General features: G+C 49.9%; 1 protein-coding gene across 2 annotated transcripts in view; it reads left to right on the top strand.

Moving 5' to 3' along the window:
- ZC3H3 (zinc finger CCCH-type containing 3) overlaps positions 1 to 21,346 on the top strand; it is a 143,135-nt gene that overhangs the window by 67,402 nt on the left and 54,387 nt on the right. For both annotated transcript variants that reach the window (XM_069854758.1, XM_069854756.1), the window contains exon 5: positions 16,586 to 16,776. In XM_069854758.1, coding sequence (XP_069710859.1) covers positions 16,586 to 16,776 — 191 coding nt within the window. The remainder of the gene's footprint in view (positions 1 to 16,585; positions 16,777 to 21,346) is intronic.

Genomic DNA, 21,346 nt, shown 5'->3' with positions numbered 1-21,346 from the left:
AAAGCCATTCTCCCTCATCCCATCACTCCATGCCCTTCGAAAAAGTCCCTCCTCAGCTTTCCTGGAGCCCCTTCAAGTACTGGAAACTGCTCTAAGGTGTCCCAGTTCCTTCTCCAGGCTGACCTCAGCCTGGCCTCAGAGCAGAGGTGCTCCAGCCCTCACATCATCTCCGTGGCCTCCTCTGGAGTTGTTCCAACAGTTCCATATCCTTCTTGTGCTGAGTACTCCAGAACTGGAGACAGGACTCCGGGTGGGGTCTCATGAAAGCAGCGTAGAAGGGCAGGATCCCCTCCGTCGCCCTTCTGGCCACGCTTGTTTTGATGCAGCCCATGACATATTTGGCCTTCTGGGCTTTGAGCACACGCTGCCAGCTCACTTGGAGCTTCTCCAAGTCTGCTCTGCTCTTGTGAGACCCCACCTGGATCCCTGGATTCAGTTCTGGAGTCCTCAGTGCAGTAAGGACCTGGATCTGTTGGAGTGAGTCCAGAGGAGGCTATGGAGATGATCTGAGGGCTGGAGCACCTGCCGTACGGGGACAGGCTGAGAACATCCTTTAAGCACTGAAAGCTGCTCTAGAGTGTCCCCAGGTCCTTCTCTTCTCCAGGCTGAACAATGCCAACTCTTCCAGCCTTCAGGTATTTTTTAGGTGCTGCTGGGGCCTCAGTTGAGAGCTGGTGGTGGTTTTGCTGTGGCCTGGAGATGCTGCCCATCCCTTCCCGTTCCCTTGCCATCCCCACAACCTCCTGGTGAGCAGTTTGGAGTGTAGGTGCCTTGCTGTGCTCCTCCTGGCATCTCCTCACACGAGACTGTGATGTTTTCATGCCACATGCCCTGAGAAGTCAAGGCAAGCTTCTTTTCCAACTTGCCTGTCCTAGGGCTGTGGAGAGTGGGACAGGGTGGTTGCAGGATGTCCCAAAAGGATCTGAAAGGACTTGTAGACCTAGGGAAGCTTCTCTGTGTGGAACAGTTGAGCACTGTCAAATTGTTGTGTTAATTGGTAGGGAAGAAACCATCCACTTGTAGCGAAGTGCCTTCAAGACGAGAAGGGGGAAAGCTCAGATCAACCTCAAGTTCTTTCCTCCTTTTAAATGCAACCAAGATTACACAATGGGCAGGAGGTGACTCAGAAATCATCTGGTTTAGCAAGAGCTGCATTAATTGGATCAATGTTCATATGTGATTTAGAACACATTGTTGATGGAGCCAAGCGTTTGGCCAGGAACCTGGTGTGACGGGTGAGTTACGATGTTGTATCTCTTGGGCCAAAGACATTCTTCGACTTGTGCTTTGCGCAGCACTTAACCCTTGGTGGATTTCCTCTTAAGTGATGATGTGACTAAAAAAGAACCTGGAGGGGACTTCAAATCTAGGAAGAACAAATTCATACTCCAGTTCTGTGCACACGGCCGTGTATCCATCGTAGATAATTCAATACTGGTTGGGTCCCTCACTACAAGTAAGACATTGAGGTGTGGTTTATCTCACATGCTGAGGAACCAATCTGGGCTTCCAAAAGTGAGGTAGCACACAAGGGATTTTCCTTTAAAATCTCCAAGCCAGAGAGTTGCTCTCATTTGTTCCACTGAGGAACACGATCCTTTTATAGCGATGCCGGCTCGTGAAGTCATTTGTCCTTGTTGATTGAGTATATGTGATGGTGTTTCCCTTAAGATTGAATTTCAGCAGCTGGCAAGAGGTGCTGCAGTCCTCCACGCAGGTTTTTTTTTGCTTGTCAGGACACATTGCAGCCTCTTACCTGCTTATTCTTCTCGTTCCATCCAGTTCCTGGCCGTGGGTACAGCCCAAGTGTGGGGATCTTTGGAACCCCTGTACCCCTCTGTATCATGGAATCATAGAAAGGTCTGAAGGGACCTTAAAGCCCATCCAGTTCCAAGCCCTTGCCATGGGCAGGGACACCTCCCACTGGATCAGGTTGCTCAAAGCCCCATCCAACCTGGCTTTGAACAGCTCCAAGGATGGGTCAGCCATGACTTCTCTAGACAGCCTTTGCCAGGGTCTCACCACCCTCGGCATGAAGAATTTTTTCCTAGTGTGTCATCTCAATCTTCCCCCTTCCAATTTAAAGCCATTCCCCCTTGTCCTATCACTCCATGGCCTTGGAAGAAATCCCTCCTCAGGTTTCCTGTAGCCCCTTCAGGTACTGGAAGCTGCTCTAAGGTGTCCACAGAGCCTTCTCTCCTCCAGGCCGAACAACCCATCTCTCTCAGCCTGTCATAGCAGAGGGGCTCCAGCCCTCGGATCATATTTGTAGCCTCCTCTGCACCCATTCCATCATTTCCACGTCCATCTTCTGTTGGCTTTCTCCTCCCCTTTTTTTTTGCTTTAGCACCTGCTCTATCTTCGAGGAACGTAAACCTGTTCACCACTTACCATGAGCTGTTATCACAAAAGCTCCTCATGATTATTAATAATAGCGCTTCGTTTCGTGCGTTGCTTTTCATTATGAGCTCTCCAGGCAAACAATAGATGCAGGGAAGCATTGTTGATGGTCGTGGCGAGGGATAGGAAGCAGCAGAGCTGTCGTTGCCTCTTCCTGAGAGCAGGTTTGGAGCCATTTCTACAATCATAGAATCATTAAGGTTTGAAAAAAAGTCTAAGCCCATCCAGTCCAACCATCAGCCCAACACTACCGAGCCGACCAAACTGTATCCTGATTTTTGAACGTGTCCAGGGATGAGGACTCCTCCACTGCCCGGTGCTTCTCCACTCTGTCAGTAAAGAAGTTCTCCCTGGTATTCCAACTTAAACATCCCCTGGTGCAACTTGAAGGCATTTCCTCTCATACTATCCCTTGTTCCTTGGGAGAAGAGACCAACTTCCACCTCTCAACAACCTCCTTTCAGTGAGTTTTAGACAGTGATCATGTGACCCCTCAGCCTTCTTTTCTCCAGGCTAAACAACCCCAGGTCCCTCAGTCGCCTCTCATAACCCTTGTTCTCCAGACCCTTCACCAGCTTTATTGCTCTTCTCTAGATGCACTCCAGCCCTTCAATGTCCTTCTTGGAGTGAGGGGCCCAGAAGTGACCAAAGGACTGAAGGTGTGACCTCACCAATGTTGAGTCTAGGGGCTGATCCCTCTCTGGACCTGCTGGCCACACCATGGCTGATCCAAGCCAGGATTCTGTTGGCCTTCTTGGCCACCTGGGCCACTGCTGGTTCATATTCAACCTCTGTCAACCAACACGCTGAGGTCCTTCTTCTCCGGGCAACTTGGATATTGTGGTGGTGTTTTTTTCTCCCTCTTTGTTTTGGGGGCTGTTTTTGTTTTCTCCTTTCCCAGCTCTGCAAGGTTCAGCGGTTTGGCCTCGTGCAGCCCGTTAAGAACCTCCCGGTTTAATTTGCGGTGAGATATCTGTTTAAGATTGCATCCACTTCCCCAGTCAGCACTTAATTGGCAACTCGCTTGATTTAACAGCGTGGGAGCCGGCACCGGAAAAATGGCTGGAATAAATCACGGCCTGACGCCAGAAAATAGATATAATCTCAACATTAACTACATTAATAGGAGCAGGAGCCGAATTAAGAAAGCCATAAAGTATAGGCAGGAGAGGATAAATTAGAGACATCTCACTGTCTTCTCCAAACTCGGCTTTCTTTCCTTCCCTGGACACTTGTCCAGCTGGTGGCATGAGGTCATTGAATCGTAGAATTGTGGAATCATAGAAGCATGGAATGGTTTGGGTTGGAAGGGACCTTAAAGCCCATCCAGTTCCAACCCCCCTGGCTTGGGCAGGGATGCCTCCTACTGGGTCAGCTTGCTCAAAGCCCCATCCAACCTGGCCTTGAAGACCTCCAGGGAGGGGGCAGCCACCACTCCTCTGGGCAACCTGTGCCAGGGCCTCTCCACCCTCGTTGTGAAGAATTTCTTCCTAATGTCTCATCTAAATCTTCCTGCTTCCAATTTAAAGCCATTCCTCCTTGTCCTGTAACTCCAGGCCCTTGGAAAAACTCCCTCCCCAACTTTCCTGTACCCCCCTCAGGTACTGGAAGGTCGCTCTAAGGTCTCCCCAGAGCCTTCTCTTCTCCAGGCTGAACAATCCCACCTCTCTCAGCCTGTCCTCAGAGCAGAGGGGCTCCAGCCCTCCCATCATCTCCGTGGCCTCCTCTGGACCCGTTCCAACAGTTCCATCTCCTTCTTGTGCTGTGGATTTCAGAACCAGACACAGGACTACAGGTGGGGTCTCAGCAGAGTGGAGTAGAAGGGCAAAATCCCTTCCCTCACCCTTCTGGCCACACTCTTTTGAATTCAGCCCAGGACACAGTTGTCTTTCTGGGCTGCAGGCGCTCATTTCTGGCTCGTGTGGAGCTTCTCCTCCCCAGGCAGCCCAAATCCTTTTACTCAGGGCTTCTCTCAATCCATTGAAGCATCATTGAAATTGTTTTTCATGTACCTTTGTGGAGAGGTGTGTGATGTTGAGATGGAGATGATGATGCCATGGAAGTGGTCGTGTGAGTTATATCCCACCTTAACCCATCTAGGGAGGATTTTGTCAATGTTGTGATGCCAGTTTGGGTTCATTTAAGGAGTTTTCCCCATTTCTTTTTGTTCTGGAGCCTCGAGTTGCTCTGTGTCTGGTGCCAGCAGAGGGAGACACCTCTGTACAAGTCCTACACAGCAAAGTCTGAAGCTAGTATAGATTTAATGAGAGAGCAACAGTGAATTTGTTTGGTCCTCACATACACGTTGACCACACACACACACATCACTTGAAAGCAGCGATGTGCTGAAACTGGGATCTTGGTGGTTTTTACACCTCACTGCCATTGAGATCCTGGTTCATAGAGTGGTGTTATTAGAGTTGTCCCTGTATCCTATGTGAGGAGCTCTTCATGGCCTCCTGTGGGCTTGGTCCAAGAGGTCCACGTCTCCTTCTTGTGCTGAGGGCTCCAGTACTGGACACAGGATCCAGGTGGGGTTTCACCAGAGGGGCAGAATCCTTTCTCTTCCCCTGCTGGCCACAGTGCTTTGGATGCAGCCCAGGACACGGTTGGCCCTCTGGGCTGTGAGCACATGTTGCCAGCTCATGTTGAGCTTCTCATCCTCCAGTACCCCAAGTCCGTGTCTTCAGCCCTAGCATGACCATCACACCTTCTTAATTTCCAGCCTTTTGGTTTGGTTGTGACCTGCTCTACAAAGTCCCAATTGCTCCAGTGAAATGGATTTTTGCTTAAAAGGAAACATCATCCTAGGGTGAATTTCCCTTCCATTGCGTTATTTATGGGGCTCTTAATGGTGAAGCTTGTCCATGTCCTCATGGATCCAAACATGGATTGAATAGATGTGAGTACTCAGAATAGTCTCAACCCTTTTATAACGCAGCCCTATCAGTTGTAGTGCAGGCCCTGCAGTTGGGATTGCGCAGTGATCATCCATTGGATGGGTGATTCTCAATCTTTTTTATACATTACAGTAGATACGGAGTCCTTTTGAGTTCTGATATCCTGATGTTCTCAGAAGCGTTGGAGATTTTTGCTTGGCATCTGGAAGCAGATCTCAAGTCTTTATCTGCATGTATTTATTTATAAAATATATATTGAGAGCAGCCCTGAGGAGAGGGACTTGAGGTGTTGAGGGATCAGAAGCTCCACATGAGCTGGCTCACAGCCCAGAAGGCCAACTGTGTCCTGGGCTGAATCCAAAGTAGCGTGGACAGTAGGGCGAGGGAAGGGATTCTGCCCCTCTACTCCACCCTGTGAGACCCCACCTGGAGCCCTGTGTCCACTTCTGGAATCCCCAACACAAGAAGGAGATGGAACAGTAGGAATGGATCCAGAGGAGACCACAAAGATGATGTGAGGGCTGGAGGCCCTCTGCTCTGAGGACAGGCTGAGAGAGTTGGGCTTGTTCAGCCTGGAGAAGAGGAGGCTCTGGGGAGACCTTAGATCAGTTTGCGGTACCTGAAGGTGCTCCAGGAAAGCTGGGGAGGGACTTTTTCCAAGGATCTGGAGTGATACGATGAAGGGGAATGGCTTTAAATTGGAAGAGGGAAGATTTAGTTGGGAGCAGGCCAGGAGGTGTATTTTTTCCATGGATAATTCCCTTAAGTGCAGCCCCACTGAAGGTCTTTAACCTCTTCCATGATGAGTTTGTGCCTGACGAATAGTTTTCCACTGAGCCCTGGAATCAAGGTTTTGCACTGAGCTCTGTTTCCCAACCGAGATGTTTTTGTGCTTTAATTAAAATCTGTCAGCTTTTGTTAATATCATGGCAATTTCCTGCATTAAAAAAGAGTGTTTAGGAAGAATCCATCTCTGGAAAAAACAATTATGCTGGCTACTTTTGGAAAGCAGACAGGAGGGAAAGCTTGGAGTGGGATGAGGGTCTGTGGGAACTTCAGGAGGTTCAACAAGGCCAAGGGCAAGGTCCTACACCTGGGTCGGGGTAATCCACGATTTCAATACCAGATGAGGGACGATGTGAGTGAGAGCAGCCCTGAGGAGAAGTGCTTGGGGTGCTGGGGGATGGGAAGCTCAACATGAGCTGGCAACGTGTGCTCGCAGCCCAGAAGGCCAACTGTGTCCTGGGCTGCATCAAAAGAAGCGTGGCCAGCAGGGCGAGAAGGAAATGGAACTGTTGGAATGGATCCAGAGGAGGCCACAAAGAAGATGCGAGGGCTGGAGTCCCTCTGCTCTGAGGACAGAGTTGGGGTTGTTCAGTCTGGAGAAGAGAAGGCTCCAGGGAAACCTTAGGGTGGCTTCCAGTACCTGAGGGGGCTCAGGAAAGCTGGGGAGGGACTTTTTCCAAGGGCCTGGAGTGATAGGATGGGGGGCAATGGTTTTAAATTGGAAGGGGGAAGATTCAGGTGAGACATTAGGAAGAAATTCTTCACAATGAGGGTCATGAGGCCCTGACCCAGGTTGCTCAGGGTAGTTGTCGCTGCTCCATCCCTGGCAATGTTGAAGGCCAGGTTAGATGAGACTTTGAGCAACCTGCTCGAGTGGGAGGTGTCCCTGCCCATGGCAGAGGATTCAAACTGGATGATCTTTGAGGTTGCTTCCAACCTAAACTGTTCTATGAGTGGAGTAGAGGGGGAGAATCCCTTCTGTCAACCTGCTGGCCACAAGGATTCCAAACCCCTACCATGAGCAGGGACACCTTCCACTGGATCATATCGCTTAAAGCCTCATTTAGCTTGATCTTGAACCACACTTGGAGCACATCCAGAGATCTGGAATATGGTTTACTTCTCTCTGGAATGAAGGAATATCACTTCTATACGACGATGAGGGGATGTCTATGACCTGTTCTCACTCCTTCTCATTTTTGAGGGCTCTGTTGCCTATCAACGTAGGTGGTAGAACGCTGCCTTGAAGGAATTAAGCATGAATGTCCCATCCCACAGTGATGTGGGACCTGGTGCTGCCCAACCAGCATCCCACTCGTTGCTAAAGCTGCCTCGTACGCTGAAAGAGATCCATGTCAGCTAATCCGAATTAAACCCTAATGAACTTTGTCCAATCGTCTGAGCTAATGGGGGTAAAAGGAATCTAATTAATGGGACAATGGTCCCTGGTCTTCCTGGTATAATTGCTGATCTGCTGCAGCTTTAGAGCGGCAGAATGGAAAGCTCTTTATTCGGGGCCGTCAGCATTTCCATTCTCAATCTTAAGCGGTTTAACAGGACGCTGTCATGGGTTTTAGGCTGAAAGTTGACCTACCTTGAAAACAGCTTCATCTTGGCAATCACGTCATCTAGAATGGTACTTTTGTCTTTTCTCTGGGCCGGGGTTGAAGTGGAGAAGTTTTTGTAGCAGAAACTTTGCTGGAGAATTTGAGGAACTTTGAAATGTTTTAGTAGATCTTTCTCAGAAGAGTTGGGGTTGTTCAGCCTGGAGAAGAGAAGGCTCTGAGGAGACCTTAGAGCATTTCCAGTACCTGAAGGGGCTCCAGGAAAGCTGGGGAGGGACTTTTTCCACAGACATGGAGTGATAGGGTGAGGGGGAATGGCTTTAAATTGGAAGGGGAAAGATTTAGGTTGGACATCAGGAAGAAATTCTTTCCTGTGTGGGTGGTGAGGCACAAGCACAGGTTGCCCAGGGAAGTTGTGGCTGCTCCACCCCTGGAGGTGTTCAAGGCCAGGTTGGATGGAATTTTGAGCACCCTGATCCAGAGGGAAGTGTCCCTGCCCATGGCAGGGAGATTGGAACTGGATGGACTTTGAGGCCCCTTCCAACGCAAACCATTCCATGATTCTGTAATCATTCCATGACTCTCCATGGGTGGGATCGGACCCCCTGCTGGAGAGAAGCCAAGGAAGGTGGTTTTGAGTTTGGCTCGCACATGAGCCATGAGTGAGAGCAGCTGCTTTGGCCTGGGGTTGGTCTTCTGAAAGGTGAGGAGGTATCTAATCACCTGGGAGCTCTGGAGAAAAGTCATGCAGGAGCCCAAGCATGAGGAACTGTATCCACCAGGGAGATGTAGGACGAAGAGGGAACAGAAGCTATGGACTATTTAGGCAGCATGAAGAAAGGGATGTGTGGGAGAGCAATTAAATGGGAGAGAGCAGCCAGCAGAGCAGGGGACCTCACCAAAAACCTACTTGGGCTCTACCTGAACAGAAGAGTCCACAGAATTGTTGGAATAGACACAGTCTTGGCCAGAAGTGCTGTGTAGAAATCCCCGTGGAACTGAAATCCTGGCCAGTGGTCTGAACGGAGTCATGTTGGCCGAGACCCTCTGGTCATGAAGTGGCAAGATAATCCACGGTGTTGTTGACCATGGCAGAAGGTTGTAGATGAGGAGAGAAAATAAGAGGAATGCTGGCCACCCTTTAGGAAAGTGAGAACCACAAGAAGATGAGTGATTGAGACCACAGCAGATGTTTGCTTTCAGGAACGATGATGAAACGTTAATTACAGGCAGATGCGGCATCCCGCAGAGAGAAATATTGTCCTTCTGGCAGCTCAGCAAAGATGCTTTTAACCCATGGAGCTGGGAATCTCCTCATGGATGAGGCTAATGGGATGGGGGTGTAGCAAGTGCAGAAGGAAAAGCCATGGTGGAGCCTGGTCATAGAATCGCTTGGTTGGAAAAAACCTGTGAGATTATTAAGTCCAACCGTACCTATCCACTGCTAAACCATAGCCCTTAGTACCTTATTTCCCCTTTTTTTTAAACACCTCCAGCGATGGTGACTCCACCATCTCCCTGGGCAGCCTCTTGTCAGTGCCTGAGAGCCCTTTTGGTGGAGAAATCTTTCCTGATGTCCAACCAAACTTGTGGGTCTAGAAGGTTTGTGGCAAGAAATGAGGTGTCATAGTATCTCTCATTGGGTGTGTGTAGTATGGAGGGACAGCTGGCACCTTGGGGTGGCTTTGGCTGGTTTAATAGAATCATAGAATCTTGGAATGGTTTTGGTTGGAAAGGACCTTAAAGCCCATCCAGTTCTACCCCACCTGCCATGGGCAGGAACACCTCCCACTGGATCACGTTGCTCAAAGCTGCATCCAACCTGGCCTTGAACACCTCCACAACTTCCCTGGGCAACCTGTGCCAGGGCCTTACCACCTTCATTGTGAAGAATTTCTTCCTAATGTCCTATGTAAATCTTCCCCCTTCCAGTTTAAAGCCATTCCCCCTCATCCTGTCTCTGCATCAACTGACTATTGGCTCCATGTTGTCCTTTGCTCCCTCTTGGTCTGGTTTTTGCTTTGGATTTACTGGTCTGTTGGAAGAAACATTTCTGTCTCCCAGGTGATGTGAAGTTGGTCTTGCAGAAAAGGTTGGAGGAAGGTTGAGGGTGGCTGAACATGAATCAGCAGTGGCCCAGGTGGTCAAGAAGGCCAACAACATCCTGGCTTGGATCAGTCATGGTGTGACCAGCAGGAGCAGGGAAGGCATTGTGCACCTGTATTCAGTGTTGCTGAGGTCACACCTTGAATCCTGGGTTGAGTTTTGGACTCAAAACTCTAAGAAGGGTTGGGCCCCTCACTCTGAGAAGGATATTGAGGGGCTGGAGCACATCTGGAGAAGGGGAAAAGAGCTGGTGAAGGGTGTGGAGAACAAGGGTTATGAGAAGCAGCTGAGGGACCTGGGTTTTTTTAGGCTGGAGAGGAGGAGGCTGAGGGGAGACCTCATTGCTCTCCACAACACCCTTAAAGGAGGTTGTGGTGGGGTGGGTTCTGGTCTCTTCTCCCATATAAGAAGTGATAGAATGAGAAGAAATGGCCTCATGTTGTGCGAGGTGGGTTAGATTGTCTATTAGGCAAAATGTCTTTGCTGAAAGAAGTGGTGCAGCATTGGAAGAGCAGTGGTGGGGTCTCCATCCCTGGAGGTGTTCAAAAAGATGTAGATGTGGCATCTGGGACAGGGTGTAGTAGGCACAGTAGTGTTGGGCTGATGGTTTGACTGGGTGATCTTAGATCAGCCTTAATGATTCTATGACACCAGCATTTCCACTTTCCAAGTAATTTGAAGTCTGTCATGCAGAGAAAACCGCAGGAAGGAAACAGCAGCTTGGTGTTTGATCGTGGGGATGAGGAGAAGCAGAGAAGAAAAAGAGAAGGAGATTTGGTCGACATAAACAGCAGCTCCATATTTAAGCATGGAAGGGTGAAGAATGATCAGACCTGGTCAACACAAACCGACATGAAACCACTGGACTGAGGCAACATTGCTGATTCTTTGAGTCTCAAGGGAAGAGCCCAGATCTCAACCTACAGAGTGGGCCAGCCCAACCCCTCCGAGCCTACTAAACCATGTCCCAAAGTATGATGTCTACACAATTTTTGAACCCCTCCAGGGATGGAGACTCCACCGGTACCCTGGGCAGCCTCTTTGAATGTTTCACCACCTGTTTCAGAGTTTTATCACCCCACAACCTCCATCCATAACATTTAAGCACAAAACACTGCAGTTTTCCCATCGTGCTCATACCGGACATTGGTTTTGGACCTCCACCACCTCCGACTCTGTTTTTAAACATGAAGATAGCGTTCCTCTATCTGTCTTTTCATTAAAAAATTCTCTTCTCCTGTCCAACCTGGAGGTGGGGGGAAAAGACAACCCTCAACCTTGTGTAGTCAAGGTTATGGCGATAAATTCTGTAGCATTGTCACTTCTATTCGGAGTAAATTGGCTGGCCGCTCGCGGGCTGAAGGGAAGATAATTTGCTGTAGTATTTCAAATGGATTAGAAATGGATTTGAAGGGAAAGTTCATGCCTCCCATTACAAAAGCTCGAAAGAAGACTCTCTTAAAGCACTGTTCCCACTCTGGCCTTCATTATCCACGCTTAATACCTTTCCTATTTTCCAGCGTTAATGAAATTTCCTGCCGGAGCGAGCCTTGTGGACAGACGGGAGGACTCTTTAGATCGGCGGGCTTGCGCGACAGAAAGGGAATTACAAGTTCCTCGTGTTGAGGAGCCAGCGTATTCTTCAGGTCCTTGGCCTGGCTCTTATCTCATTAATTTTATCCTCTTTGCTCAATGCAGTTCATTTCCAAACGCCGTCCTTTCCATTCGGGCAACAATTCCACGGAGAGCTGTGACACCGACTCCGATGAAAAGCGTTGGGTGCAGCTTCTCGACCTCCCTTCCCCTCGTACACCTCACTGGTGGCTTTTCCTGCCACCGCTGGGGGGTCGGATGTCACCGACAGGGTGGGACGCAGGCAGTGATGGTTGTGTTGGGGCAACAGAACTGCCGGAGAGCAACAAACTCTTTGGTTTGAGAGGAACGCTCTCACAGCGTTCTGCTTGAGAAACTGTCAGCCTCTGGGCTGGACAGGCGCACACTCTCCTGGATGGAAAACTGGTTGGATGGCCGGGCCCAGAGAGTGGTGGGAAATGGTGTGAAATCCAGCTGGAGGCCAGTGACAAGTGGGGTTCCCCAGGGCTCAGTGCTGGGTCCAGCCCTGTTCAATGTCTTCATCAATGATCTGGATGAAGGCATCGAGTACACCCTTAGCAAGTTTGCGGACGACACTAAGCTGGGTGGAAGTGTGGATCTGCTGGAGGGTAGGGAGGCTCTGCAAAGGGATCTGAACAGGCTGGACCGCTGGGCAGAGTCCAATGGCATGAGGTTTAACAAGGCCAAATGCCGGGTCCTGCACTTGGGGCACAACAACCCTGTGCAGTGCTACAGACTGGGAGAAGTCTGTCTAGAAAGCTGCCTGGAGGAGAGGGACCTGGGGGTGTTGGTTGACAGCCGACTGAATATGAGCCAGCAGTGTGCCCAGGTGGCCAAGAAGGCCAATGGCATCTTGGCTTGTATCAGAAACAGCGTGACCAGCAGGTCCAGGAAGGTTATCCTCCCTCTGTACTCGGCACTGGTGAGACCGCTCCTCGAATCCTGTGTTCAGTTCTGGGCCCCTCACCACAAGAAGGATGTTGAGGCTCTGGAGAGAGTCCAGAGAAGAGCAACAAAGCTGGTGAAGGGGCTGGAGAACAGGCCTTATGAGGAGCGGCTGAGAGAGCTGGGGTTGTTTAGCCTGGAGAAGAGGAGGCTGAGGGGTGACCTCATTGCTCTCTACAACTACCTGAAAGGAGGTTGTAGAGAGGAGGGTGCTGGCCTCTTCTTCCAAGTGACAGGGGACAGGACAAGAGGGAATGGCCTCAAGCTCCGACAGGGGAGGTTTAGGCTAGACGTTAGGAAAAAATTTTTCACAGAAAGGGTCATTGGGCACTGGAACAGGCTGCCCAGGGAGGTGGTTGATTCACCTTCCCTGGAGGTGTTTAAGGCACGGGTGGACGAGGTGCTGAGGGATATGGTTTAGTGTTTGGTAGGAACGGTTGGACTCGGTGATCCGGTGGGTCTCTTCCAACCTGGTTATTCTGTGATTCTGTGATTCTGTGAAAAAAGAGGTTTCTTACGGGTGAACGTTGGGCTGTTAAGTTCCCTCCACGCTCTTTTGTGTGGGCTCAGCTCCCACTGGGATTTTTTTGGTATAAAATGCATTTTAATTTCAATTTTAAATCTCTTGTAATGGAATGAGCTGGGTTGGAAGGGATATTAAAGCCCATCCAGTTCCAACCCCACTGCCATGGGCAGGGACACCTCCCACTGGATCAGGTTGTTCCAAGCCTCACCCAACCTGGCCGTAAACACCTTCAGGGATGGAGCAGCCACGATTTCCCTGGGCAACCTGGGCCAGGGCCTCCCCGCTCTCAGCAAGAAGAATTTCTTCCTAATGTCTGACCCAAATCTCCCCACTTCCAGTATGGAAAGGGGCTCCAGGAAATCTGGGAGGTGCTCTTGGTCAAAGAGTGCAGGGATAGGACGAGGAGGAGCAGATTTGAGCTGAAAATAGGGGATTTACATGAGATATTAGAAAGAAATTCTTCACTGTGAGGGTGGTGAGGCCCTGGCCCAGGTTGCCTGGAGAGGTCATGGCTTGCACCTCCCTGGAGGTGTTCAAGGCCAGGTTGGATGGGGCTTTGAACAACCTGATCCAGTGGGAGGTGTCCCTGCCCACGGCAAGGGGTTGGAACTGGATGGGCTTTGAGGTTCTTTCCATGATTCTATGATAAAATCCTTTAAAAGTCCCAATAGAAATGCTCCAAACAGGAGCCCGTGGTCCCACGCATTAGGGTCTTGACTATCTCAAAAGGCTACTGGAGAGGAGAGGATGATGCTGTATGTGTTGCTGCTCTTCAAATGGCTTTTTCTTTTTAATATTGCTTCATAAAAGTATAAAACGTCTTAAAATCTGCAGCCGTTGCGGTTTGCTCGGCAGCTGCTGCCTGCTCGCGTGCTGCTCACTCTAGAGGGGTCAGATGCCACCAGGTAATCACTCTTGATAAATGGTGGCTTTCGAACAAGGAGCTCGCAACAACAAGAGTGCGCAACCACTTCAGCGTCTGAGGGAGTACAGCAAGGCAAGAAAATAAATATCCGGATGAGAAATCCTGAGCCGGCAACGTTTACACGTAGAGCAGAAAGCCGACCCTGTCCTGGGCTGCTCCAAAACAGTGTGGCCAGAAGGGCGAGGGAGGGGATTCTTCTCCTCTGCTCTGCTTTGGTGCGACCTCACCTGGAGCCCTGCATTCACTTTTGGATTTCTCAACGCAGGAAGAACACGGATCTGTTGGAGCAGGTCCAGAGGAGAATATAAAGATGATCGGAAGGCTGGAGCACCTCTGCTCTGAGGACAGGCTGAGAGAGTTGGGGTTGTTCAGCCTGAAGAAGAGAAGGAAGACCTCAGAGCAGCAGTTTTGAGCCCCTCACTCCAAGAAGGACATTGAGGTGCTGGAGCGTGTCCAGAGAAGGACGATGAAGCTGGTGAAGGGGATGGACAACAAGGGTTATGAGGGGTGGCTAAGGGACCTGAGATTGTTTAGTCTGGAGAAGAGGAGGCTGAGGGGACACCTCATTGCTGTCTGCAACTCCCTGAAAGGAGGTTGTAGCAAGGTGGGTGTTGGTTTCTTCTCCCAAGTGAAGGTTATAGGACGAGACGGAATGGCCTCAAGTTGCACCAAGGGAGGTTCAGGGTGGACTTGATTTAAAATATCATTAGTGAAAGAGTTGTGAAGCCTTGGAGAGGCTGCCCAGGTAAGGGGTGGAGTCTGAAAGAGGCTTCCCAGGGAGGTGGTGGAGTCCCCATCCCTGGACATGTTTAAAAGCTGGGTAGATGAGGTGCTCAGGGATCTGATTTAGTGGTGGACAGGTATGGTGGACTTGCTGATCTCAAAGTTCTTACCCAACCAAATAATTTTCTATTGGTTTGAGGACAAAAGTACACAACATTTGGGCTCTCCTGTGCCTCAGTTTCCCTCTGAAAAGTGTGAACAAATCCCTCTGTCCAACCAACCTGTGACTCTTCCAAATCACCTAATTTTGTCCAAATTCCAACTTTGTCTTCCTCTCTGGAGAACAAATCCTTGGGGAACCAGGGTGCGAGCTTCTTTGTTCATCCCCTTGGGAAAGAAAAAAAAACTGGAGGAGCGATTCTCTGAGCGCAGTAGCCAGTGGCAACAGCGTGATGAAATGAATTGGCTGTCATGCTAAGCGCTAAGAAATGGAACGATTAACGTCGTCCAATTCTCCTTTTCTTTGCAGCACATGTTCATTTGAAGGTAATGCTCTCCGGGGTTTGCATCCTGCTGATAGGACGGCGGGGTCTTAATTTACAGCTCGATGCCGGTTAATGTGTGCTTTTATATCCGTTGTCTTAATAGCATTACGAGCGTCGTTTGGGTTAATACAAAATTAGAGCGCTCATTTGCATAAACAAATTACTGTTTGGATTAGCGCTAAATGGCGAAGACGACCGATAGGCGAGGAGATTGGATTTGGCTCGGTTTGCAGATGAAAATGAGCTGGGTGGTTCTGGGCGGCGTTGGGAGGGAGGTGGGATGGGAGAATTGTGGCGTGGGGTTGGATGAGAAGCTCCAGATGAGGTGGCAATGGGTGCTTGCAGCACGCAAGACCAACCATGTCTCCTGGGTGGCATCCACTGCAGCGTGGCCAGCAGAGCAAAGGAGGGCATTCTGCCCCTCTGCTCTGCTCTCGTGAGACCCCACCTGGAGTCCTGTGTCTGCTTCTGGAATCCCCAATACAAGAAGGAGATGGAACTGTTGGAGCAGTTCCGGAAGAGGCCACAAAGATGATCCAAGGGCTGGAGCTCCTCTGCTCTGAGGACAGGCTGAGAGAGTTGGGGTTGTTCAGCCTGGAGAAGAGAAGGCTCCAGGGACAGCTTAGAGCAGCTTCCAGTACCTGAAGGGGCTCCAGGAAAGCTGGGGAGGGACTTTTTCCACGAGCCTGGAGTAGTGGGATGAGGGGAAATGCCTTTCAGTTGGGAGGGGGAAGATTTAGATGAGATATTAGGAAGAACTTCCCTGTGAGGATGGTGATACTCTTGCCCAGGTTGCCCAGGGAAGTTGTGGCTGCCCCACCCTGGAGGTGTTCAAAGCCAGGTTGGATGGGGCCTTGAGCAACCTGGTCTAGTGGAAGGTGTCCCTGCCCATGGCAGGGGGGTTGAAACTTTAAGGATGGTCTTTAAGGTCCCTTCCAACCTAAACCTTTCTATGATTATATGATTCTATGAGTGGTTTGGGTTGGAAGGGACCTCCAAGCCCATCCAGTTTCACCCCTCCTGCCATGAGTAGAGATATCTTGTGCTGAATGAGGGTGTTCCAAGTCTCATCCAACCTGGCCTTGCCTCCAGGGAGGGGTCAGACATGACTGCTCTGAGCAACTTGAGCCAGGGCCTCACCACACTCAGAGGAAATAATTTCTTCTGAAGATTTCAGCTCAATCTCCCCTTTTCTGCTCAGAACCATCCCTGCTTGTCCTGTCACTGCAATCCCTGATCAAGAGCCCCTCCGTGGCTTCACTGGAGCTTCTTTCTGTGCTGGAAGCTGCGCTAAGGTCTCCCCAGAGCCTTCTCTTCTCCAGGCTGAAAACCCTCTGTCCTTGTATGGGTGATGCTCCACCCTTTGGATCATCTTCGTGGCCTCCTCTGGAACCAGAGGATCCAGAGCTTCTTTGCCTACAGCAAGAGCATCCCTGGTTCCTCTCTGTCATCTCCAGCCTTGGGCAGCTGAGGGATTACTGACAAAGCAGCAACTCCTTGCGATATCTCTCATAGCTTGGATTCACTTGGACTTTATCATTTTCTTGCAGGTCTCCACTATTAAACCAAGCACGCCCATCGCCTCAAGGTGGCAAATCCCAGCACGTGCAGCAGAGATGGAGGAGCAAAGGCTATCGCTGCATCGGTGGGGTGATGTACCGAGTGTCAGCCAACAAACTCTCCAAGACCAGCACCCCTATCCGGGGCAGAGACCTGAGCACCAAGAGCCCTGGCAGAGCAGGTGAGCAGCAAGAATTTGTCCTGGTCTGCATCCAAAATCCAGTGATAACCTGGCATTGGTGTTGAGGTCAGCTTTTAGCGTATTATCTCTGACCCATGTGTTGCAGTTCATCTTCTGGCCTCAGTGTGGACCAAGCACAAGGGTGATGGGCATCACATCAGTGCCAAAGTGCATCCTTCAGCTCTTACACTGAAGGGGAAACAGTGTAGAAGACACAAAAAGTTGAAGAAGATTGAGGTTGTTCTTAATTCAGGCTTAATTCAAGCTTGTAGGGGCACGCTGTTAAAGTTTTCTTCTTTCAACCTGAGCAAAGTCTTGGGGAGCTTCAAATAGCAACAAAAGGTTAAAGGTATTTGAGGTGCTTGTCAAGTTGCATTCAATATTGACCTAGGAATGCTGGGAGGATTGGTCTGCCCCACCTGCCCCTTCCCTGGAGGTGTTCAAGTCCAGGTTGGATGAGGCTTTGAGCAACCTGATCCAGTTGGAGGTGTCCCTGTGCAGGGCAGGAGGTTAGAACTGGATGGGCTTTGAGGTGCCTTCCAACCCAAACCATTTTATGATTCTAGGATCATTAAGGTCCCTTCCAACCCAAAGCATCCCGTGATTCTGTGATCCAGCTGCAAGCACAGGGTTTGGACACCTGCTCCTTGTCCCTGTGCAGGACAAAGATGTGGTGTCAGACACGGAAAAGCCCTTTTCCCCAGGAACGGGGTTGGTAGAAACTCTTATTTCTGCAAAGGTATATTTTTCACTTGCAAAAGTATTAGAAAATAGGCAGTGGGATGACATGGAAAGCATTCAATGTGCTGAAATGAATTAAGCAAGCACAATAATAGGATTTCTCCACCCAGAACGAACATCTCCTTCATGCAGTGTCAGGTTTATGGTGGGACTCAATGATCTTAAAGGTCTTTTCCAGCCTAAGTGATTCTGTGATTTCTTTCTACGACTGGTAAAACGTTATTCATAGAATCGTGATGAGGTTTCCCCTCAGCTTCCTTTTCTCCAGTCTAAACAACCACAGGTCCCTCAGCCACTCCAAGAACCCCTGGGCTCCAGACCCTTCACCCGCTCCATTGCTCTTCTCTGGAGGAGCTCCAGCCCCTCAATGTTCTTCCTGGAGTGAGGGCCCAAAACTGAACCCAGGGTTCAAGGTGCAGCCTCACCACTGCCAAGTCCAGGGGGTCAATCCCTGCCCTGGTCCTGCTGACCACGCTGTTTCTGATCCAAGCCAGGATGCTTGTGGCCTTCTTGGCCACCTGGGCCACTGCTGGCTCATATTTGGCCTCTGTTGACCAATGCCCCCAGGTCCTTCTCCTCCAGGCAGCTTTCTAGCTGCTCCTCCCCAAGCCTGGAGCGCTGCAGGGTGTTGTTGTGTCCCAAGTGCAGGACCCGACGCTTGATCTTGATGAACCTCATCTCGTTGGCCTTGGCTCATCGATCCAACTTGTCCAAGTCCCTCTGCAGAGCCTCTCTACCCTCCAGCAGATCAACTCTTCCACCCAGTTTGGTGTCATCTGCAAAATGACTGTGGGAGCACTCAATCCTGTCATCCAGATCAGTGATAAAGATACTAAACAGGACTGGTCCCATAAACATATTAAACAAGACTGCGAGCTCCTCCACTGCATTTGATGCTCACAGCTGGCTGATGCTCATGGATGTGATTCCAGATGCGGTGGAAGAACTCCACACTTATTAAAAGGAGGAGGAACATCGCCATGGCGCGGGGAACCATAGGCTGGGAGAAAGTGCGCTCCTGGCTTCTTGTTTACCAGCTAATTTTAGAAGTGCTGAGTGCTGCAGGACCTCGCTTTTGGCGTTTGCAAGGATAATAAAGTGCTTCCACAGGCCTGGCCGAGGGCTCACGTGAACAATTCTCACTCCACTGAGCTGCTTGGCTTTTTAAAAATTGTTGGATCAGGCTGCTCAAAGCCCCATTCACACAGAATCACAGAACAACCAGGTTGGAAGAGACCCACCGGATCACCGAGTCCAACCGTTAACCTGACTTTGAACACCTCCAGGGATGGGGCAGCCACCGCTTCTCTGGGCAACCTGTTCCAGGGCCTCACCACCCTCATGGTGAAGAATTTCTTCCTAATGTCTCCTCTAAAGTTTCCCCCTTCCAATTTAAAGCCATTCCCCCGCGTCCCATCATTTCAGGCCCTTGGAAAAAGTCCCAAGCCCTAGCTTTCCTGGAGCTCCTTCAGGTACTGGAAGCTGCTCTAAGGTCTCCTAGGAGCTTTCTCTTCTCCAGGGTGAACAACCCCAACTTTCTCATCCTGTCCTCAGAGCAGAGGGGCTCCAGCTCTCGCATCGTCTTTGTGGCCTCCTCTGGCCCCATTCCAACAGTTCTATCTCTTTCTTCTGTTGGGGATTCCAAAATTGAACACAGGACCCCAGGTGGGGTCTCAGGAGAGCAAAGTAGAGAGCAATCCTGTCATCCCCTGTCCTGTATTGATTGTCCCGATCCAAGTGTAGAACCTTGCATTTCACTGTGTTCTAATGAGGTTCACACACATGTTTTTAGGGGTTATTCACCCCAGGGTGCTGGGCTTTGCCTTTTCCCCCGCTCCATGGCTGTTTGAGCAGCTCATCTTGTTCCTGGGAGCATCCCAAGCGGTAGAACACCTCCAACATGTTGGGACCAAGTAGTGGAAGGATGAGGAAGAAGTTGGTGGAGAAGAGGCCAGCCCGATGCACCAAGGTGTGACAACAGCAAAAACTGGAGGGTTGCTTTCCTCAGGTTTCAGCTGGTTTTGGTGTTCCTTGTGCTGGTGCCCACTTGTGCTCAGCCCCTTAGAGCTCAGTTCCTTGGTTTTGGGATTACTCAATGTTTTACCACTCTTGAACTCAATCCTTTGGCCCCTTCTAAATGCAGTCCCTTGTCTTTGGGTTCACTCGATCCCTTTGCCCCTTCAATCTCCATCCCTCATCTTTGGGATTGCTTAATTTCTTGCCCTTTTTCAGTTCAATCCTTCAGCTCCTTTGGGCTCAGTCCAATGTTTTTGGGATTGCTCAATCCCTTGGCCCCTTAAATCTCAATCCCTTGTCTTTGGGGTTACTCAATCCCTAATGTCTCTTGAACTCAGTCCTTTGACTGCTTTGATCTCAGTCCTTCATCTCAACCCCTTACCCTTTTCAGCTCAATCTCTTGACCCTTTTTGAACCAGAGCCTTGCCTTTCCGAATCCCTTGGCCCCTTCATTCTCAAACCCTTGGTTTGGGGATTGCTCAGTCTCTTGCCCTTTTGAGATCAATCCTTCAGCTTCTTCATGCTCAGTCCCTTGGTTTTGGGATCTCTCAATCCCTCGGCCCCTCAATCTCAATCCCTTGTCTTTGAGATTGCTCAATCCCGTGGCTCCTTTAATCTCAGTCCCATGTGTTTGGGATTGCTCAATGTCTTTCCCCTTTTGAGCTCAATCCTTCAGCTTCTTGCCCTCAGTCCTTTGGTTTTGGGATTGCTTAATCCCTTGGCCCCTTCAATCTCAATTCCTTGGTTTTAGAATTGCTCAATCTCTCTGCCATTTTCAAGTTCAATCCCTCAGCTTCTTTGGGCTCAGTCCATTGGTTTTGGGATCGCCTGGTCCCTTGGCCCCCTCAGTCTCAATCCTTTGTGTTTGGGATTGCTCAAACCCTTGGCCCTTTTGAGCTCAGTCCTTGAGCTTCTTTGATCCTCAGTCCCTCGGTTTTGAGATAACTCGATCCCTTGGCCCCCTCTGTTTAAATCCCTTGTCTCTCAGATGTATCCAGTCCCTTACCCCTTTTGAATTCAGTCCCTTGTCTTTGGGATTACTCAGTCCCATGCCTGTCTTGAACTCAGTCCTTTAGCCCCTTTTGAGCTAAGTCCCATGTTTTTGGGATTGCTCAATCCCTTGGCCCCTTCAATTTCAACCCCTCGGTTTGAGTTTGCTCAATCACTACCGCTTTTGACCTCAATCAATGGCTTCTTTGGGTTTAGTCACTCATCTTTGGGATTGGTGAATCCCTTGGCCCTTTCAGTCTCAATCCCTTGATTTCAGGATTGCTCAATCCCTTATCCCTTTTGAGCTGAATCCCTTGACCCTTTTTGGACCAGACCCTTATCTTTAACATAATTCAATCCCTTGGCCCCTTCAATCTCGAGCCCTTGGTTTTTGGGATTGCTTGATATCTTGACCCTTTTGAGCTCAATCTATAGCTTCTTTAGTCTCACTTCCTTGGTTTCAAGATTGTTTGATCCCTTGGCCCCTTCAATCTCATTCCCTTGTCTTTGGGGCTACTCAATTTCTTATTCCTCTTGAGTTCAATTCTTTGGCCTCTTTTGAACCCAATCCCTCATCTTTGTGATCACTCAGTCCCTTTGCCCCTTTGATCTTGGTCCCTTTCCTTTGGGATTGCTCAATCCCTTGACCTCTTTTGAGCTCAATCTTGTGTCTTTGAGATTGCTCAGACCCCTAGACCCTTCAGTCTCACTCCCTTGTCATTGGGATTGCTCAGTCTCTTACCAATTTTGATCACAATCCTTTGGCCCCCTTTGAACCCAGTCTCTCATAGTTAGGATTGATCAATCCTTTGGCCCTTCTAGT

This window comes from Phaenicophaeus curvirostris, chromosome 3 (genome assembly GCF_032191515.1).
Source record: "Phaenicophaeus curvirostris isolate KB17595 chromosome 3, BPBGC_Pcur_1.0, whole genome shotgun sequence".
In the NCBI taxonomy this organism is placed as follows: domain Eukaryota; kingdom Metazoa; phylum Chordata; class Aves; order Cuculiformes; family Cuculidae; genus Phaenicophaeus; species Phaenicophaeus curvirostris.
This window is presented reverse-complemented; position numbering and strand designations above follow the sequence as displayed.